Source organism: Tamandua tetradactyla, chromosome 5 (assembly GCF_023851605.1).
Source record: "Tamandua tetradactyla isolate mTamTet1 chromosome 5, mTamTet1.pri, whole genome shotgun sequence".
Taxonomy (NCBI): domain Eukaryota; kingdom Metazoa; phylum Chordata; class Mammalia; order Pilosa; family Myrmecophagidae; genus Tamandua; species Tamandua tetradactyla.
In genome coordinates, this window is record NC_135331.1 from 165,999,594 (window position 1) to 166,016,609 (window position 17,016).

The following is a 17,016-nucleotide window of genomic DNA, read 5'->3' on the forward strand; positions in this document are numbered from 1 at the left end:
CCATCCCTCAAGGGGCCCTGTTCCATCCCCAGCCAGGGAAGCTTGTCAGGCAGGCTCTAGGGGAGGGTGAGGCTCTTTGAAGTGTATGTGGAGTATCTCGGATCACACCAGACAGCCCATATAGATGTTTTTTTTTTGGATCACTGGCAGAGGGATCCAAGGCTCAGAGCAGAATTGGGGTGTGCTGAAGAGGACAGAGCCAGCCAGCTAGGAGGCCAGAGGGCCAAGAAGAAGACTCCTTGACTCGCTGACCCAGGGTATCTTTCCTTCAGCAGCTTGCAGCTGCAGAGTTGATGGGCTATGATTTGTTGAGAGCTGTGTTCAAGCTCGACATTAACTAAGCTAGTACTATGTACTGGACCCTGTGCTAAATACAGTATGATAATCCAATGAGGCAGGCACTATTGTTCTTCTTCCAGTTTTACAGGTGAGGAAACTGAGGCACAGAGATGCTAAGATTTGCTGAAGTTCACGCAGTCAAGAAATTGCAGAGCCCGGATCCCAGCTGAGGCAGTCTGGCTCCAGAATCCATGAGATTATCCACTATGCTACACGGCCTCTATTAATAACAAAATGCTAAAACTTGAAAATGATCTTTTAAAACATAAATCAGAGTGGACTCCAAACTATCCCTATAATGACAGCACTTTCATACAATGCATTCCATCAAGCTTACTTTACTGGGGGAGACAGAGGCAGTGTTATAACCAGAGGTAGTGTTATAAATCGTGGGAATTTTCTTAATTCTGGTTATACCCATGCATTTGTATCCTGTAAATGTCACTCACAATGCAAGAGACAATTCTTTACCAAAATCGGGTTTTTCTTTTTTCCTAGACGCAGTGCTAGCCTGTACCTGCCAGACTCCCTTGCAGTAAAGAGTGGCCAAATGACCACCTCTTGCCAATGGGACATGAGTGGAAGAACACCCACCACCTCCAGGTCCCAGGAAGGGCGTATGCCTTCTCCGCTCATTCTTTGCCTTCCTGCCCTCTAGATGCACAGGGCATAGAGGTCTTGGGGATGGCAGAACAATAAAATGAACAAAACCTGTGTTCTTGAATGGAGAGCTGCCTACCAAGTAGGAACACTCACCTTGGCCTCGTGAACAAAAGATGAACTTCCTATTGTGTTTAAGCCAATGTACATTTTGGGGTATACTTTTCCCCACAGCCTAGTCCACCCGAATACACCATTCTTATGTTTATGGTCAAAGGTTGAAATTGGCTACCTTCGACAACAACAAAAATCTATAAAGTGAAATGTGACCTTGCCATACAGCCTACAAAAAAAAATCTATGAAGGAGTTTGTAGAAACTTTCACTTTCCCCGTGGACCCATATCCAAACCACCACATCTATCCCTCAGCAGGTGGAGGTCCTGGGGCAAGGGCAAAGGAGGTTAACTCCTGAGGAAGCCAGTGCAGGTGTTACATTACCACATCTGTTTCCTTCGAGAGAGTTCCTGTTTCTCTTGGGGCTGAAGGCTGGGGGCCTCAGACCAGGTGCCAGGGAGTCTCCGGAGGACAGGGGGCTGGGGCAGGGACCAGCGGTGGTGGTGGCAGGGCCTCTTCCAAGGCGGCTGTCTCCAGAGTTCTGCCTCTTGCAGTACAGTGGGGAGGTGGGGGACAAGGAACCCCTGTAGTTAAAGGCAGAGGCAGAGGGGTCCATGCTGAAGCGGTTCATGCCCCCAGGTTTCACCAGGCACTCTTCGGTGGTGGCTGTTTTTGCTAAGCAAAAAGGGAGTACAGAAAAGCAGAGATCAGAGAGCAGGTCAAGATGCCACCCAGGGCCCCAGTCTTGGCAGGTCTTTCCCTGACAGCACAGTTGCCACTATCTATGGAGCTGGGGGATGAGGAGAACTGTACACCATGGCATAATTCCAAATAGCACACCTGTCAACAGAGCATGACACCTGCCTCATCACCAAGAACCTCTTATAGTTGGGACTGAGAGATGTGACCCTCAGTGCTCTGAGGAAAGAGTGATTATCTTGGTTAGTGATGACTTGGAATAAAATCTGAACAAAGGACGTTCTCCTTCAGCGTTTGGACCTCAAGAGGTCTCTGCAGGCTTGTCTGAAACCTCACAAACCAGGGACACAAGTGCCAATGTGGTCAGTCCTACATCCTTCCCCAAACCCTGACGAGGACAGCTAAAGAGCGAATCTTAAGTGCAGTGGGAGCAGAGGACCTGGAGAGTCTGCCAACTTCATCACTGGCTCACCCAAGTAAATTAGGATTTTCTATATACTTAAGGCTCAACCTTGCAGCCTGTTGAACTCTGCCTGTGAGCTACACCTGTGGCCAAAAGGCATTTTTGTTTTTGCTTTTGCTTTGTGTTTTTTTTTTGAGGATGAAGTCCAGAAGAATTATAGGGATAGAGAGAAGAAGGAAAATATCCTAGTAATTTTTTTCCCTCAGTGCCCTTCTGTATAATAAAACACAAGATTATATTTGCCTAGCCCAACCAATAATCATTGATATACTAGATCAATGATCTAGTATCATTGATCAAAACAGATTTTGATACTCTTCCCCCATAAAGTAATGAAAATTAACAATCCTTCAAAGTCAGCAATGGGGAAAATGCATTTGGGGTCACAAGATCCAGACGTATGGATTCTCCATGAATACAGGTATAATATAAGTATCGAAAGATTAGGACTTGAATTTATTAGAGAAGCTAGTAGGTCTTCTCACAGATGGGGATGCACAAAGAACTTGCCTGAAAATGAAAGTCATTGCAAATAGAATACAGCTAAAGCAGTGCTTAGAGAGAAATTAATGGTTGTAATGGGTATATTAAGAAAAAAAGAAAGATCTCAAATTAATAACCTAACCTTATACCTTAAGAGATTGGAAAAATAAGAGCAAACTAAACCTAAAGCAAGTAGACAGAGGAAATAATAAAGGTTTGAATGGAAATTATTGAAATAGAGAATAGAAAAGCATCGATGTGTGAAACGACAAACAAAATGTGATACATCCTTAGACTAGAATAGCATTCGTATATAGAAAGGAATGATGTCCTGTTACATGCTACAACATGAACAGACCTTGAAAACTTCATGCTATGTGAAAGGAGCCATTTACAAAAGACCACATATAATATGATTCTATTCATATGAGGTATCCAAAACAGACAAGTCTGTAGACATAGGAAGTGGGTTAGCAGTTACATATAGGACTGAGGAGTGGGAGGGGATAGGGTGATAGGGGAGTGATAACTAAAAGATACTTTTATGGTGATGAAATTGTTCTAAAATTAACTGTCATGATGGCTGTACATATCTATGAATGCACTAGAAAATACTGAAGTGTAAACTTTTTTTAATTAGAGAAGTTGCAGGTTTACAGAATAATCATGCATTAAGACAGGAGTCCCACACACCACCCCACTCCTAACACCTTGCTTGGTGTAGAACATTTGTCACAATTGACGATGGCACGTTTTTATTATTGTGCTATTAATTAAAGTCCATGGTTTAACTTAGAGTTCCCTGTTTGTGTAGTGTATTTCCGTGGATTAAAAAAAAATGTTTATTCTATTACCATATATACACTTTCCCCTTTTAAGTACATTCAGTTACATATTTCAGTGCTGCTAATTGCATTCACAATGTTGTGCTACCATCACCACTACGCACTAGCAAAACATTTCTATCATCCTGAATAGGAATCCTGTACATCTTAAGCCTTAACTTCCCATCCCCCCTGCCCCCCAGTAGCCTATATTCTAGATTGACTCTATGAGTTTGCTTATCCTAATTGTTTCAAATCCATGCGACCACACAATATTTGTCCTTTTGTGTTTAGCTTATTTCCCTCAACATGATATCTTCAAGGTTCCCATGTTGTCATATGTATTAGGGCTTCATTTCTTTTTATAGCTGAATACTATTCCATTGTATGCATATACCAAATTTTATTTAAATATTCCTCAGTTCATGGACACTTGGGTTGCTTCCATGTTTTGGCAATGGTGAATAATGTGGCTGTGAATGTCAGTGTGAAAATATCTGTTTGAGTCCCTACTTACAATCTTTTTGGGTATATACCTAGTAGTGGGGTTGCCAGATCAGATGGTAGTTCTATACTTAGCTTTCTGAGGAACCACCAATCTGTCTTCCACAGTGACTGCACCATTTTATATTGCCACCAGCAATGAATGAAGGTTCCTATTTCTCTGTATCTTCTCCAACACTTGTTATTTTCCATTTTCTTTAATAGTATCATTGTAATGGGTAAAAATGGTATCTCATTGTGGTTTTGATTTGCATTTCCTGGATGACAAGTGATGTCGCTCATCTTTCCATGTACTTTCTGGCCATCTGTTTTTCTTCTTTGGAAAGATGTCTACTCAAGTCTTTTGCCCATTTTTTTTTCCAGTGACAGATTTTTTTTTAATATTTACAAATAAAGCCAACCTCCTCACACCAAAATAACTCCTTAAACAAACAAAAATGAGACTAAATAAAATTTACAGTGAATATACCCAGCAAACAAGTGTATATGCAATTAAATACTGTATCCGTTACTGCGACACAAACTTCAAACAATATACAAGTGTTCTGGAGTGGGGGGTGGGGGGATCCAAGATTTAACTCTGTGGGGTTTGGAGAGACAAGATAAAGGAAATGAAAGGAAGGGGAAATCAATTTCATTTTCCTTAATTTTGTTCATATAAATATTCATAAAGAACCCAAAAGAAAAAGGAGTTTAGGATAGCAAGGAAATAGAATAACAGAATGTGGGACACTTCCAATTCTACCTGGCCAAAGAATATGAAGGAAATCAATTCCATGGTGGGAGAAAAGATTTTAAAAATAATAGAAGAGGATGGGAAGGAGAGGGAAGCAGAGAGGAACCAAATGGGAACAGTGAGAGGATGATGGCAGGGGTTGAGGAGTCCAGTGTCAATGTGAGTGTTTGTGTTTCCATCTTCATGTCTACTGTCTTAGGCTCGCTTTTGCCATCTGTCCCCCTATTTTCTGCCTGTCAGTGGACTGTCAAGATCTCTAGAACCCCCTTCTCTTTGTCCCACCCTTACTGTGCCAGTCCCGTTCCCTCCTTCACTTATTGGAAGCTGGCTTGCTCCAAGATCCTCAGGTCATAGCTCTTTTTGGCTACTCAGTGTAAACTTTTTGGCTACTCAACACAGAGTTGTTGAGGCAAAAGTTGCTGAGGTGTTGAGACATTCTGGATAGCCAGGGGGCTGGGACCACAGCCATGAAGGTGTATGAAGCAGCGAGGTCCGCATGGTGGCCGTTCTCAGCAGACCCACCATTGTCCCCTTTGCCCCCATCAGACAGCCCCTGAGTATCCTTGAGCCATTGGATCTTAGTGCCAGACAGGGTGAGCTGAGTGAAGTGTTTGTTGGCTTTGGTGCAGGTGATGCCCTCAGAGATATCTGAATGCTGAATTATTAAATTGATATCTCTTTTAGTCTCCAGTATTTTAGAGCAGCAAGAAGTAAAAACCTAAAATTGCGAAACTGTAAACCATATCAAACTCTGAAATATGTTCTACAACTAATTGTGTGCTGTGCTTTGAAATTTATAGCTTTTTTGTATATACACTATTTTTCACAAAAAAAGAAGGGAAAAAAGTCGAGTGTGATGATAAAAAAATATTTAAGCCTTCTAGCCTCCTATATTCTGGAACAGCTAGTAGGAAAGATATGAGAAGTTTGTATGGTAGCCCATGACAAACTCTGGGATCTGTCCTGTAACTACTTATTGAAGAGTGCTTTGAAAACTATTGCTTTTTTATTTCTTTGCTTTGTATATATGTTATACTAATACAATAAAAAAAGTAAAAAAAAAAAAATCACTTGGCCATAAATGTGAGGATTGATTTCTGAGCTCTTAATTCCATTGGTCTATATGTCCATCCTTGTGCCAGTACAGGCTGTTTTGATTACTGTGGCTTTGTAATAAGGTTTACAATTGGGATGTATGAGTCTTCCAACTTCATTCTTTTTTTTCCAGATTGCTTTAGCTATTCAGGATCCCTTACCCTTCCATATAAATTTGATGATTGGCTTTTCCATTTCTGCAAAGAAAGTTGCTGGAATTTCTATTCAGATTGCATTGTTTGTGGCAGTATTGCCATTTTAACAATATTTGGTCTTTCAATTCATGAACATAGAATGTCCTTCCATTTATCTGGGGCTTCATTGTTTTCTTTTAGCAATATCTTGCTGTTTTCTGTGTATAAGTCCTTTCCTAGATATTTGATTCTTTTCATTGCTATTGTGAATGGAATTCTTTTCTTGATTTCTTCTTCTGATAATTCACTGCTTGGGTATAGAAACATTCTGTTTTGGAGTTGTTGATCTTGTACTCCCTCCCTTTGCTAATTTATTAGCCCTGGGAGCTTTGTTGTTTGTATCCTCTTACAGTCCTTTTTATTTCAGCAGAGTTGGTAGTGATATTCCCCTTTTCATTTCTCATTTTAGTTATTCGTATCCTCTCTCTCGTTTTTTTTTGTCAGTCTAGCTAACGCTAGATCAAATGTATTGATCTTTCAAAGAACCAACTTTTGGTTTCGATTCTATTGTTTTTCTTGTTTTCTATTTCATTGATCTCTATTCTAATCTTTGTTATTTCCTTCCTTCTGCTTGCTTTGGATTTAGTTTGCTCTTTTTTTTTTTCCCTAGTTCTTCCAGTTTTGAGGTTAGGTCTCTTATTTGAAGTCTTTTCTTTTTTAACATAAGCATTTAGAGCTATAAATTTCTTTCAGAACTGCTTTTGAGGCATCCATACATTTTGGTATGTTGTATTTCTGAAATGTAAACTTTAAATGGATGAATTATATGGTAGGTGAATTGTATCTCAATAAAGCTGTTGTTGCTTTTTTTTTTTTTTAAGTAATGGCAGAAGCCCTGTTCTTCAGACTAGGGACTATGGACACAGTCTCCAGATTTGTGTGTAGTCGTCAGGACACAAGGGAGCTGAGCAGTCCAAGGTTTTGCATCCTGTCTTCGTGTACCGGATCCTGCCCTTTGCTTTGATGGGCCTCAACCACAGCTCTTCCCTCTGGATAAGAAGACATCAGTATAAAGAATCTTCAAATGACCTGGCTCCCTATACACTAAATCACTTCCTGAGTGGAGTGAGGGAGAGGAAAACTAAGATTTATTGAGTAAGCCAGTAAGCAGTATGCTGCCGTTATATTCCCTTTATTGGAAAGTTCCCATAGTCTGGGATTGCAATCCTCTTTGTACCCCAAGTCACAGTCATTTTGTTATATGTGTGGCAGCCACACACAGCGTCCTGCATGGTAGTTGGCACACAGGAGGCACTCAATGTTTATTGAGTAAACATCTGGGTCCGTGTAAGAGTAAGGCTGCTGTCACATACAAGATGCATTAAAATTCACATTATAAAGGGTGAAATATAAATTCTTAACATGGTTAGTAAACAATGAAAAAGGGATTTAATTAAAATGTTTAATTCATTTGTTAAATCTTTAAAATGTAAATTAAATATACCGGTGCAATTCTGACAGTATAAGGTAGCGAATGTAATTTCACCCATGTGTGCTACAGCTGGAAAACACCGATGCAGAGAAAAGCTCATTCTCCTATGATGAAGTGTGGAAATGGGGAACAAGAGGACATGCACTTTATTTGTTTAAAAACTGCTGACAACAGCGGGTGAGATCAAAGGTAATAAAAGCCAGCCTCTGGGCTACGATCCAAATGAATTACTCAGGAAATAAAACCGACTTCAGAGACCATCACGCAATAGCCCTCTATCCAACAAAGAATTAGTCGGTGACTCCGCAGTCTGCCCAGGTGAACAGCCCTTGAGACAAATCATCAAGGCAGACATGGCTTTGCAGAGCCTGGGGGTCCTGGGAAGACTGTGAGCAAACAGAACGTTCAGGTGCACAGGTGACTTTATGAATGAATGAGACAGGCCTGTTCAAATCTGACTAAAACTGCATTTTCTTCACCTTTGTAACTGGGGGTGATGGCGCCTGAATTGTGACTGAGTATAAAAATGACTAATATAATGATGATCATCATCACATAGCCACAGGACTGAAAAGACCCTCACAAAGCACCCAGCCCAGTGTCTCCCCAAGGGTTAAATGCGTCCTACTGGTGGGACGTGGGAGGCTTTTAGGAGGTAGACGGGTGAACCATATTTTACTTATAATCATGCACTTTAATGTCCGTTCAATAAAAGAATTGGCACATCAACCCATGATTTTGCAGATACTTTATCGTTGCTTACGATGAGGTGAAAGTTAAAAGAAATGAATCAATGTAACGAAAAATCTTGAGTAGACACTACCCTGATGTTACTCAGACATAGTAAAAATTGAGAAGATGGTAAATTAACTTTGTTTTTCTTATATGCTGTATGACGGGGTCACATTTCATTATTTTTCCATGTGCGTATCCTGTAATTGCAGCACCATTTGTTGAATTTTTGTTTGTTTGTTGTTTGTTTGGTTTGCTTGTTTGTTTTCTGGGAAGTGCATGGACCAGGAATTGAACCCGGGTCTCCCATGTAAATCAACACTTGGAAGTACTGTGCTAGCTCCAGTCCCTGTCTCCAGGCAAGGTAGTTTCTAGAGCAGAAACCCTGGAGATAACTGAGTCTTTTATTTAAAAGCTTCCTGAAGGGCAGGCCACTGAAGGGCAGGCCACAGTGGCTCAGCAGACAGAGTTCTCACTGCCATGCCGGAGACCCGGGTTCGATTCCCGGTGCCTGCCCACGTAAAAAAAAAAAAAAAAAAGAGAGAGAGAGAAAGGTTTCCCAAAGAGATCTTACAGGCCACAGTGCCACAACTCTCACTGCCTGGAAGTTCTTCCTTATACCTGACCCCAATCTGACTCACTTCAATTAAAAAGAACTGCTGGATAAATATCCTTTATGCTATTTAAAAGCCACTAAATCAGCCCACATCCAGGCAGATGAATTACAGCACTCCTATTAGCCTGAGAATTTAATTGGATGGCAAGTCACCCAAACCCACTATTTAAAATTGGCTAAAAGAAAGGACCAAATCTGTACTTGGAGAAGGAACCACATTCTCACAGCGCTTTGTGACTCACTGGTGAGTGAACACCAGGTGGGGCCAGCGGACAAGGACAGAGCCCTGACAGGACCACCTCCCAGCTCCCGCGTACACACTCACGGCAAACTCAGGGTTAAGATATTCACAAATATTTTCTCCCGGGCCCTTAGAAAATCTCTTTTCGACTGAAATATGCTGTCTTGTCACCCCGGCACTTCTCATTAAACAAGAAGCTCTAACTCAGCCTCTCTTTGAGGCTATTTAATTGCTGTGGAAAATGCCAGCTAAGCAAAGCCAGGTAAACAGGAGGCTTTTTCTCCCCCCCCCCCCCCCCCCCCCCCCGCCTCCATCCAAAGGGACGAGTGATGACACTTGTAAGCTATTAAATCTTTTCTCCAGAAAGAAAAAAAAAGAAGAATCCGCTTTTTGTACAATCACAAGAGCATGCTCAACTAGAAAGGGAGAGGCAAAATGCCACAGTCAAGGATGTGGCCACATTTTTAGGGTTTATTTTCTTGGGAACTTTCAAGACAGCTTGGCATTCCTTTCCAACCATCGCTAATCTGTTTGTGGACTATGGTTTCCTTCAGCTGCCAGACATAAAGGCTGCCTATTAGGGAGGCCAAAGATCACTCTAGAAGAGTTCAACCCCACTCAGCCTCAGGGGATATCCGTTTGCTTACGAAACTCAACCACTCAACCAGGTCTAAGCCTCCCTGTTTGGAGAGCAGAAGCCCAGGGGACTGAGTTAGGAGTGTGCATTCTGCCTCCCTCCCTTCTTCCTCACTGGCAAGTCTTCCTGAGAACGTCCCTGCACCTTTGGCTTCCAGGATGCCCAGTGCTACCCATTCAGGCTGCAATCCTGGAATGCCGAGAACCTCTGAGGAGAGAGGCAGAAAGAGGAAGAGAGCAGGAAGGTGAAAATCAAGAGCCAGAGAGAAAAAGAGAAAGTCTCAAAGCTGCAAGAGCAGCCTGGAGACCGGAAGGGGCCCGCCTGTGGAGAACTACAGAGACTTCTGAGCAAGGCTTCCCTCAGGCCAATGGTGACCACTTCCCGCTCAGGACCCAAGACCCGCTGTTTACAGTTAAGTGAGCTGAGACTATTTATTTTTATTTAAAATTTTAAAAGTGCTATTGCCAATTTATTTGGATTTTGAAGCAAAACGAAGCCCTGGAAAGCAACAAACCACCATCTGCAAATTTATTCTCCCATCATACCTATTCATGAAAAAATAGCCAGAAAGTTCCAGAGCTTTACACTATTCTCTCCTCGCATTAAATGCTATCTCTCTCTCTCTCTCTCTAACACACGCACCCACTTTCTCCTCCATTCCTTACCTCTTTGCTTATCAGCCAGTCAGTCTTAACTTCCTGACTGGCACAGCAGCTGCACAGAGCAAACCTCCTCTGCAGTCATCCCTCTCCCTCCCCAGGTGGGGGCCACTGCCTTTCTCCGGGTGGGTCGGGTTGGCTGCCTGGCTCTCGCCAACCTTCAAGTTGCAGCATCCTGTCCAAGCCGGCAGGTCAGACCAGTGTGCAGACGGCTCTTTGTGTGAAGGGCGGCACCACACACCCATACCCCGAACCCCAGAGCAGAAAAGGGGGTAATGCAATTGGCCCGATGGTACCACCCACTGGAATAGCTGCGGAATAACCATAACCCGAGGCTTAACCAGGGGCCACCACCAAAAGGGCACAGCATTTATGCTCTGGAACGTAGAGAAAGGGGTGCGCAAGGAGAGAAGAAGAGGAAGAGAGGCAGGAACCAGAAAGGTCCCTGGCCCGCAATGGAATGCAACAGCAGTGCTCCTCCTGCTCAGAGTCCGGGACAAGCAGCCTTGCTTCCTACCTTAGGCAGTGTGTCTCTGCCACCTGGCAGCCCTCACGCTCGCTCCTTCTGGGGCACTGGTTCCCTGCACGTGCTCCAAACTCCCGGAGGCACAGAGGGATCTTGTGCCACGATCGTCTCAGGGACTTCTCTTGTGGCAGAAACCAGCAAGTTTCCTTTCACTGGGGCTCTTGGGGAGGTTTGCAGATTTCTCGTTTCTCAGGCTCCGTCTCGCCTCTTGCTCTTGCTCTTGCTCAGATAAGCTCATCATATTTTCCCCAAGGGCCCTCTGTGGCCCAGCCTTCCTGGTTCAAAGGGCACCCGAAAGCACCACCTATGAAGCTGAGCATTTCATTCGCTTCAATTAAATTTTCTATTAACTGTTCTCTGGCCAGTATAGATTTTCCTTTGAAGCCTGTCCCTAGAGTTCAGGTCACTCGGCCCTTAGAATCAACGTTATGACTCCCCTCTGTTCCATTTAAGTATATTTATAGTTTCCCTCCTCTAATGAGATGTGCAGAAACCAACCATAATTCTAATGCCTGACCCCTGAACTTCCTTAGTCCGCTCCAGGTTTCTGGTTTGCCTAAGGCTTTGTTTTAAGGCTATGGGTTGATTTCCTCCTTTGGAAATTTTGACCAAACTCAGCCTTTTGGAACAACAAATGCCCTTTCGGTCAACGGGAGAACAGGTTCCACAGGCCCCTGCATATGATCCTGCAGCTTCACCAAGCCTCTACCCCAAGGCTTATTGGAACTCCCAAAATATGGGGTGTGGCGAAAGTGGATGAGGCCACAATAGTTTCTCTTTCCCCAACAACATCCCCCTCTACCCCCGACACACACCTTTTTGGTTCTTTCGTAGAAGTTTGGGGAAATTAAAAGTGGTTCTTCATCAGGAAACTGTTGGGGTCTCTGCAATAAGGAACACTTGTAAGTTTCAGTTGTAAATGGACAGCTCAACTTTGAGGGAGGATCATAGCGTTTTCTAGGTTTTAGAGACATGTCCCCATTTATGCTGCAAAAAATGTTCCTGAGAAGTCATGTAAAAATAAATGATATACTCTTTGAGAAATGCAAATTTATTCTTTAAAGAGCTTGTGCTAAATCTTGGGCAACATCCTTGAAAGTGATAAAATTCTTTTATATAATGACTAACCATCATTTCATTTATTTATTTAGTAAGATGGGAATTTTACATATGGGTTTTCTTATGGTTCATAAGAATGAGAAAGAATTGCAGAAGAATATGACTTCCATTTTGGCGGGAACTGAAACAGAGAAGGGGCTAACCCCAAGATGCCCCGCCATCAATAAGCAAGTCAAAATAAAGCTCCATTGGGGGAGCTTTTCTCCAGAGATCCCTCTGACTTGTCATAGCTTCCCTGTTGTCCACTCTCTGCCCCAGCTCATCACTTATCAGACTTTTTCTATAGGCACTCTTGTTTTCAGAACATAACTTGTTTCCATTTTTCAATCTTTCCTCTTTCCAGAAAAACAAAACATCGAATCCACCCAGCCAAGCTTAGGTATATGCAACAGAACACACAGATATCGTCCCCCAATCCATCCAGTCAATACTATATATTGAGCACCTGCCAGGGAATGTGGATAGCCCCCTCCCCTCATGGAGACTGTGATCTTTCTGAAACCCCTATAGGAATCCACTTGTGGCAGCGACCCAAGATCAGAAGTGTAGCCAATCATAATTTTTACCTTTCTGTACCACCTCCAGCCATCTCCCCAACATCTGACTCCAAGAAATTAAGAAAGCAGCTAGAGCTCTGTCACTTAGACCCCAGCCTACCACTTACACTACCTACCAAGGCAGGTAGTGCTATGACAGGTAGCTCTGGTTTATAAGAACCCAGAGCAGCCATCAAAGGTACCCCTGACAGTACCAAGCAACTTGCTCTTCATTTGTAGGGAAAGCTGAGGAGATGACACCTGAGGAGCACCCCACAGGTTTCCAGTGGGAAGAGACTCAGGGCCTGCCTGGACTCCTGGGGTTGCCATTAATTGGGGTGAGCTGTTGCTTCACTGGCAGGCTCACAGGACCACAGTGCAGACTGGGATCCAATCCCAAGTTGAAGGTCAGGGCCCACCAGGTGGTCTTCCTCCTAGGCTCTACTAAACATTCAGACTGGCAAGACAACCACAGGCCATGTGTGGCATCAGATGAAATCAGAAGTATTTAGTATCTGAACAAATTTCCCATCCTTACAGCTGTCCATAGAGCCTGTATGAGCTGTACTCTATAGTGACTCCGGTGATGAATCAAATGCAGGGAGATAAGATTCTTCTAGAGTTGGTGGGAGTTCCATTCTGGCTCCATAGGAGTCAAAATCTCTTATAACAATCCCATAGGTTAGTTTCAGGCTCCTTGCAAAGGATCTGGTCTACTGTAAGAACTTTTGCACTGAAGGAAGCTCGAAGTTATGCTGTCTTTATTAGGTATTTGTAGTTCAAATATAGTTCTTCCCAGTCCAGATGCAACTTATCAATCAGTGGACTTGCTATCATAAGCAATGTTGCCTACTAACAGGTAACATGTTCCTCATATTAGGGTGAAAGGGGAACAGAGTCAGAAAGTTGACTTAAGGTCAAATTTTCAAGCAGAAGGAGAAAGGTTTTTGTTTTTACCTGCATATGGGGATGGTGTAGTAGACAGCTTCTGATGTATTTCCCAGTGATCCCCACCTCCTGGCAATCACATCCTATGTTATCCCCACCCCTTAAGTGTGGGCTGGACCCAGTGACTCATATCTAATGAAGAGAGTATAGCAAAAGTAATGGGATGTCTCGCCTGCCATACTAGAGACCTGGGTACAATTCATGGTGCCTGCCCAAGCAAAAAAAAAAAAAACCAAAAAACTTCCGATTCATTTAAAGTAATGGGATGTCACCTCCATCTTGTTAGCTTTCCCTCTCTTCCTTCTCTCTCTGGTGGTACAAGCTGCCATGTCGTGTACTGCTCTGTGGGGAGGCACAAATGGCAAGGAACCAACAGCTTAGGGTGGGGAGTGGAACTGGGGCCTCAATTCAACTCTCTGAGAGGAACTTAATCTTAACAACAATCACATCAGTAGAGTAGGAAGAGGATGATTCCCTAGGTGAACTTTAAGATGCTGGCAACCTTAAGAGAGACTCAGACCCACAGGACCCAGTTAAGCTTCCCCTGGAATTGCAACCCACTTTGGACAGGCCTTTTGAACTGACCCATGTACTGACAGAGAGGCCAGGAGTCCTCAGCATCATCTGACTGGCTCTAGAGTGGGGTAACCGGGATTGATGGGTGGAGAGGTCACATGAAGGACAGTCAGACTCTGCTAAATGGGGCCTTGGGTTTGTTTTGTTCCTTTATATCTTTGCTGGAAAGATATGGGTGTATGGCGGACCACTTGTGTCTGTTCATTTTGTGCAATCGGCCTTCTGAGCAGGAAAACAGGAATTCACACCCTACCCAGAAAGTGTTGGGTAATAGGTCCCATAAATATCAGGGTCTGGGCGGAAAAGCAAAGTGCCAAAGATGGGAAGACCTGGGCTCTGTGTTGTTCCCCCCACCCTACCCCACTGCTGCCTTTCTGTGTGGCTCAGCACGAACGGCTTCGTCTCTGGGTGCTTTAATTTTTTGCAACCAGTCAAATGTTAATAAGTGGTCAATGTGATAGAATTCATGCTACTTGATAAAGTAAATTCCCTTTCAGAAATAAATGACCTTGGAAAGATAGAAAGATCTTATCTTCTGTACAGCCATTTTCTGTGGAGCTATTCTATTATAGAAATCTGTTGCTCAGCAAGAAAGGAGATTGTTTCTAAATGCTGGGCATATATGTTCAATCATAATAGGACACACTTTGAGGGGTTCTTACTCCAGTGGTTTTTTTGGTGCTTGCTTCAAAGACCACCAGCCAAGGAATGAAATTCAAGACTCAAGAATAAGCATCCCTCCCCCTCTCCCACTCCCTACCTTCAGTGTATCAAATAAGCTACTGAACCAAAAGTAAACAATTTGTTCCCATCATGCAAAACCTTCAAAAGGCAGGAAACCACCACTAAATTAGATCCTGCAGACGAGTTCTGAAATCACATTTGTGGTTTCCAAAAGAGATCCTCTACTCTCGGTGAACTGACAATTTGTTCTACTGTGCAGAATACAATTTGATTCGGTAAATATTTACTGAGTACTTGTTATGTTTCAGGCTATACTGGGGGCAGCTTGGTTCCTGTATGACAGAGGAGATAAGATCTGTCCCCAGATTCCTTCAAATAGAAGGCTGAATTAAATGTCATTGTGGACGTGCAGAGAAGGGTCTGGGATAACAGATGGGCAGCCTCTAGGAGCGAGGGAAGGCTTAAAGGACTCCTGAGACCCTGTTACAGGTGGTAGCCAGACTGTCCTCTAAGAAAGTATTAGCTGTCATGATTTTCCCATCTTTCACCTTCTCCCTTGCCCTGCACACCTGCTCTATCTCACCTGGATTTACATATAGGCCACCTAGCACCGATTGCTTTGCCTTCCTCACACACGTCTTTTCTTCTCCAGCCCAAGGACCACCACTACTGGACACCGATTATTCGTGGAAGCAACACTTGTATAGGAGAAGAATTATCTTAGCACAGACAGAATCATTTTACTCACCTGAGTAAATTTCTCTACATGAGCAGGACTCTAGCAGCCCACACTCTGCCACCCAAAGTATCGTCCCGGGACCAGCAGCACGGATAGCACCCGGGTACGTGTTAGAAATGCTGGGTCTCAGTTGCATCCCAGTAAGAAAAAATCAGTATCTGCATTTTCCTAAGATCCCCGGGTGGTTTGTATGCACATGAAAGTTTGAGAAGTACCTGGCTAAACCATATTTAAAATGAAGACTTTTTCTTTTTAACACCCAAAGGTAAAATCTTTCCCATGATCATCTCATGTCTTTGGACAGAACCACAAATGTCATCAACCCCATCTTAATGCCTCCATTCTCCTAAAGCATCCCCAGAGCTGCTCTGTTTCCTAAAACACAAACTTCGCATTTAGATGTCAACTAACAGAACAGGAGGAAAACAATGAAGTTCCTTGTCTCAAGCCAAGAACTTGAAGCTCAAGGATAACTAGGTAGGTCAGTGGGCCTGAAGGCTAGATTTCCATGGACACTTTGGGGAGTTTACATTTCAAAGGTCTAAGGAAGAGATTTGGAAGACGCTCTCTCTCTTCCAAGTTATTCTTTCAGCTATACGTTTACATTTTCCCCCCAACTTCATTCCCCTGAGGCCTAGAACCTTACTCTGCTTTATTTATTTTCCTCAACTTTATTTTGAAGCATAGGTCACATTGACTTTTTTCCTAGAGAATTTTATCAGACCTTTGTCATTCAAATCTTCATCTGCTTTATAATTGATACACCTAGAGGATCACTTTTCTAATACTTTTTACTACTATGTGGTAACACCTGGACCCTGTTTAATTAATAGTCTGACCTAATGCTACCAATCTTTGTCCAACCAACTTACAGTAGAACTTATGTAGAAAAGGATTCCTTGTGAGATGCTAATAATAGGGTGGTAAATAACTCCCTATTTTATGCATAGTTTTTCTGTAAACCTACAACTTCTCTAATTAAATAAACAAAATTTGGCTTATAGATATCTCTATTAATCGCCTGCTGTTTTAGCTTTGATACATCTGTCTGCTAATAGAGTGAGCATTCTCACTTTCGCTTGGTTTTTGTTTGTTTGTCTGTTTTTTAAATATGACTTGCTTCTAATGTGAGTCACTTTGTCTTGGTGCCCTCAGTGCCACCTCTGGGAGGCCTGTCACTGAGGCTTCTGAGAGCCCTGTCCTGTTGGCAAGGCTGTCCTCTGCCACCTCCAGTCTGGGACTCAGCTTGGAAGAGAACAGGGAGGACGTCTTGTTCCAACTCCTCCAGGTTGCCAGAGTTCCTCCAGAGGGCCCTAACAAGTGGACACCAGCACATATTTGTCAACAACAATGTGGAGATCACCAGCATCCAAGCAGCCTTTTCTAATTTGGAATGGCCTTGACTTTTCAAAGCTCTTTACAATGTCAATTCCACCTCACTCCTGAGTGAACTATCTCCTGAAAGTTTCTCAAATCGATTCCCATTTCTCAAATCCATGTGCTTTTGAAACACTTGGGG

The 17,016-nt window shown here is 43.1% G+C and overlaps 1 protein-coding gene across 2 annotated transcripts in view; it reads right to left on the reverse strand.

The window, feature by feature from the left end:
• Positions 1-17,016, reverse strand: part of SCML4 (Scm polycomb group protein like 4) — a 102,360-nt gene that overhangs the window by 18,375 nt on the left and 66,969 nt on the right. For both annotated transcript variants that reach the window (XM_077162563.1, XM_077162562.1), the window contains exon 6: positions 1,439-1,729. In XM_077162563.1, the coding sequence (XP_077018678.1) occupies positions 1,439-1,729 (291 nt within the window). The remainder of the gene's footprint in view (positions 1-1,438; positions 1,730-17,016) is intronic.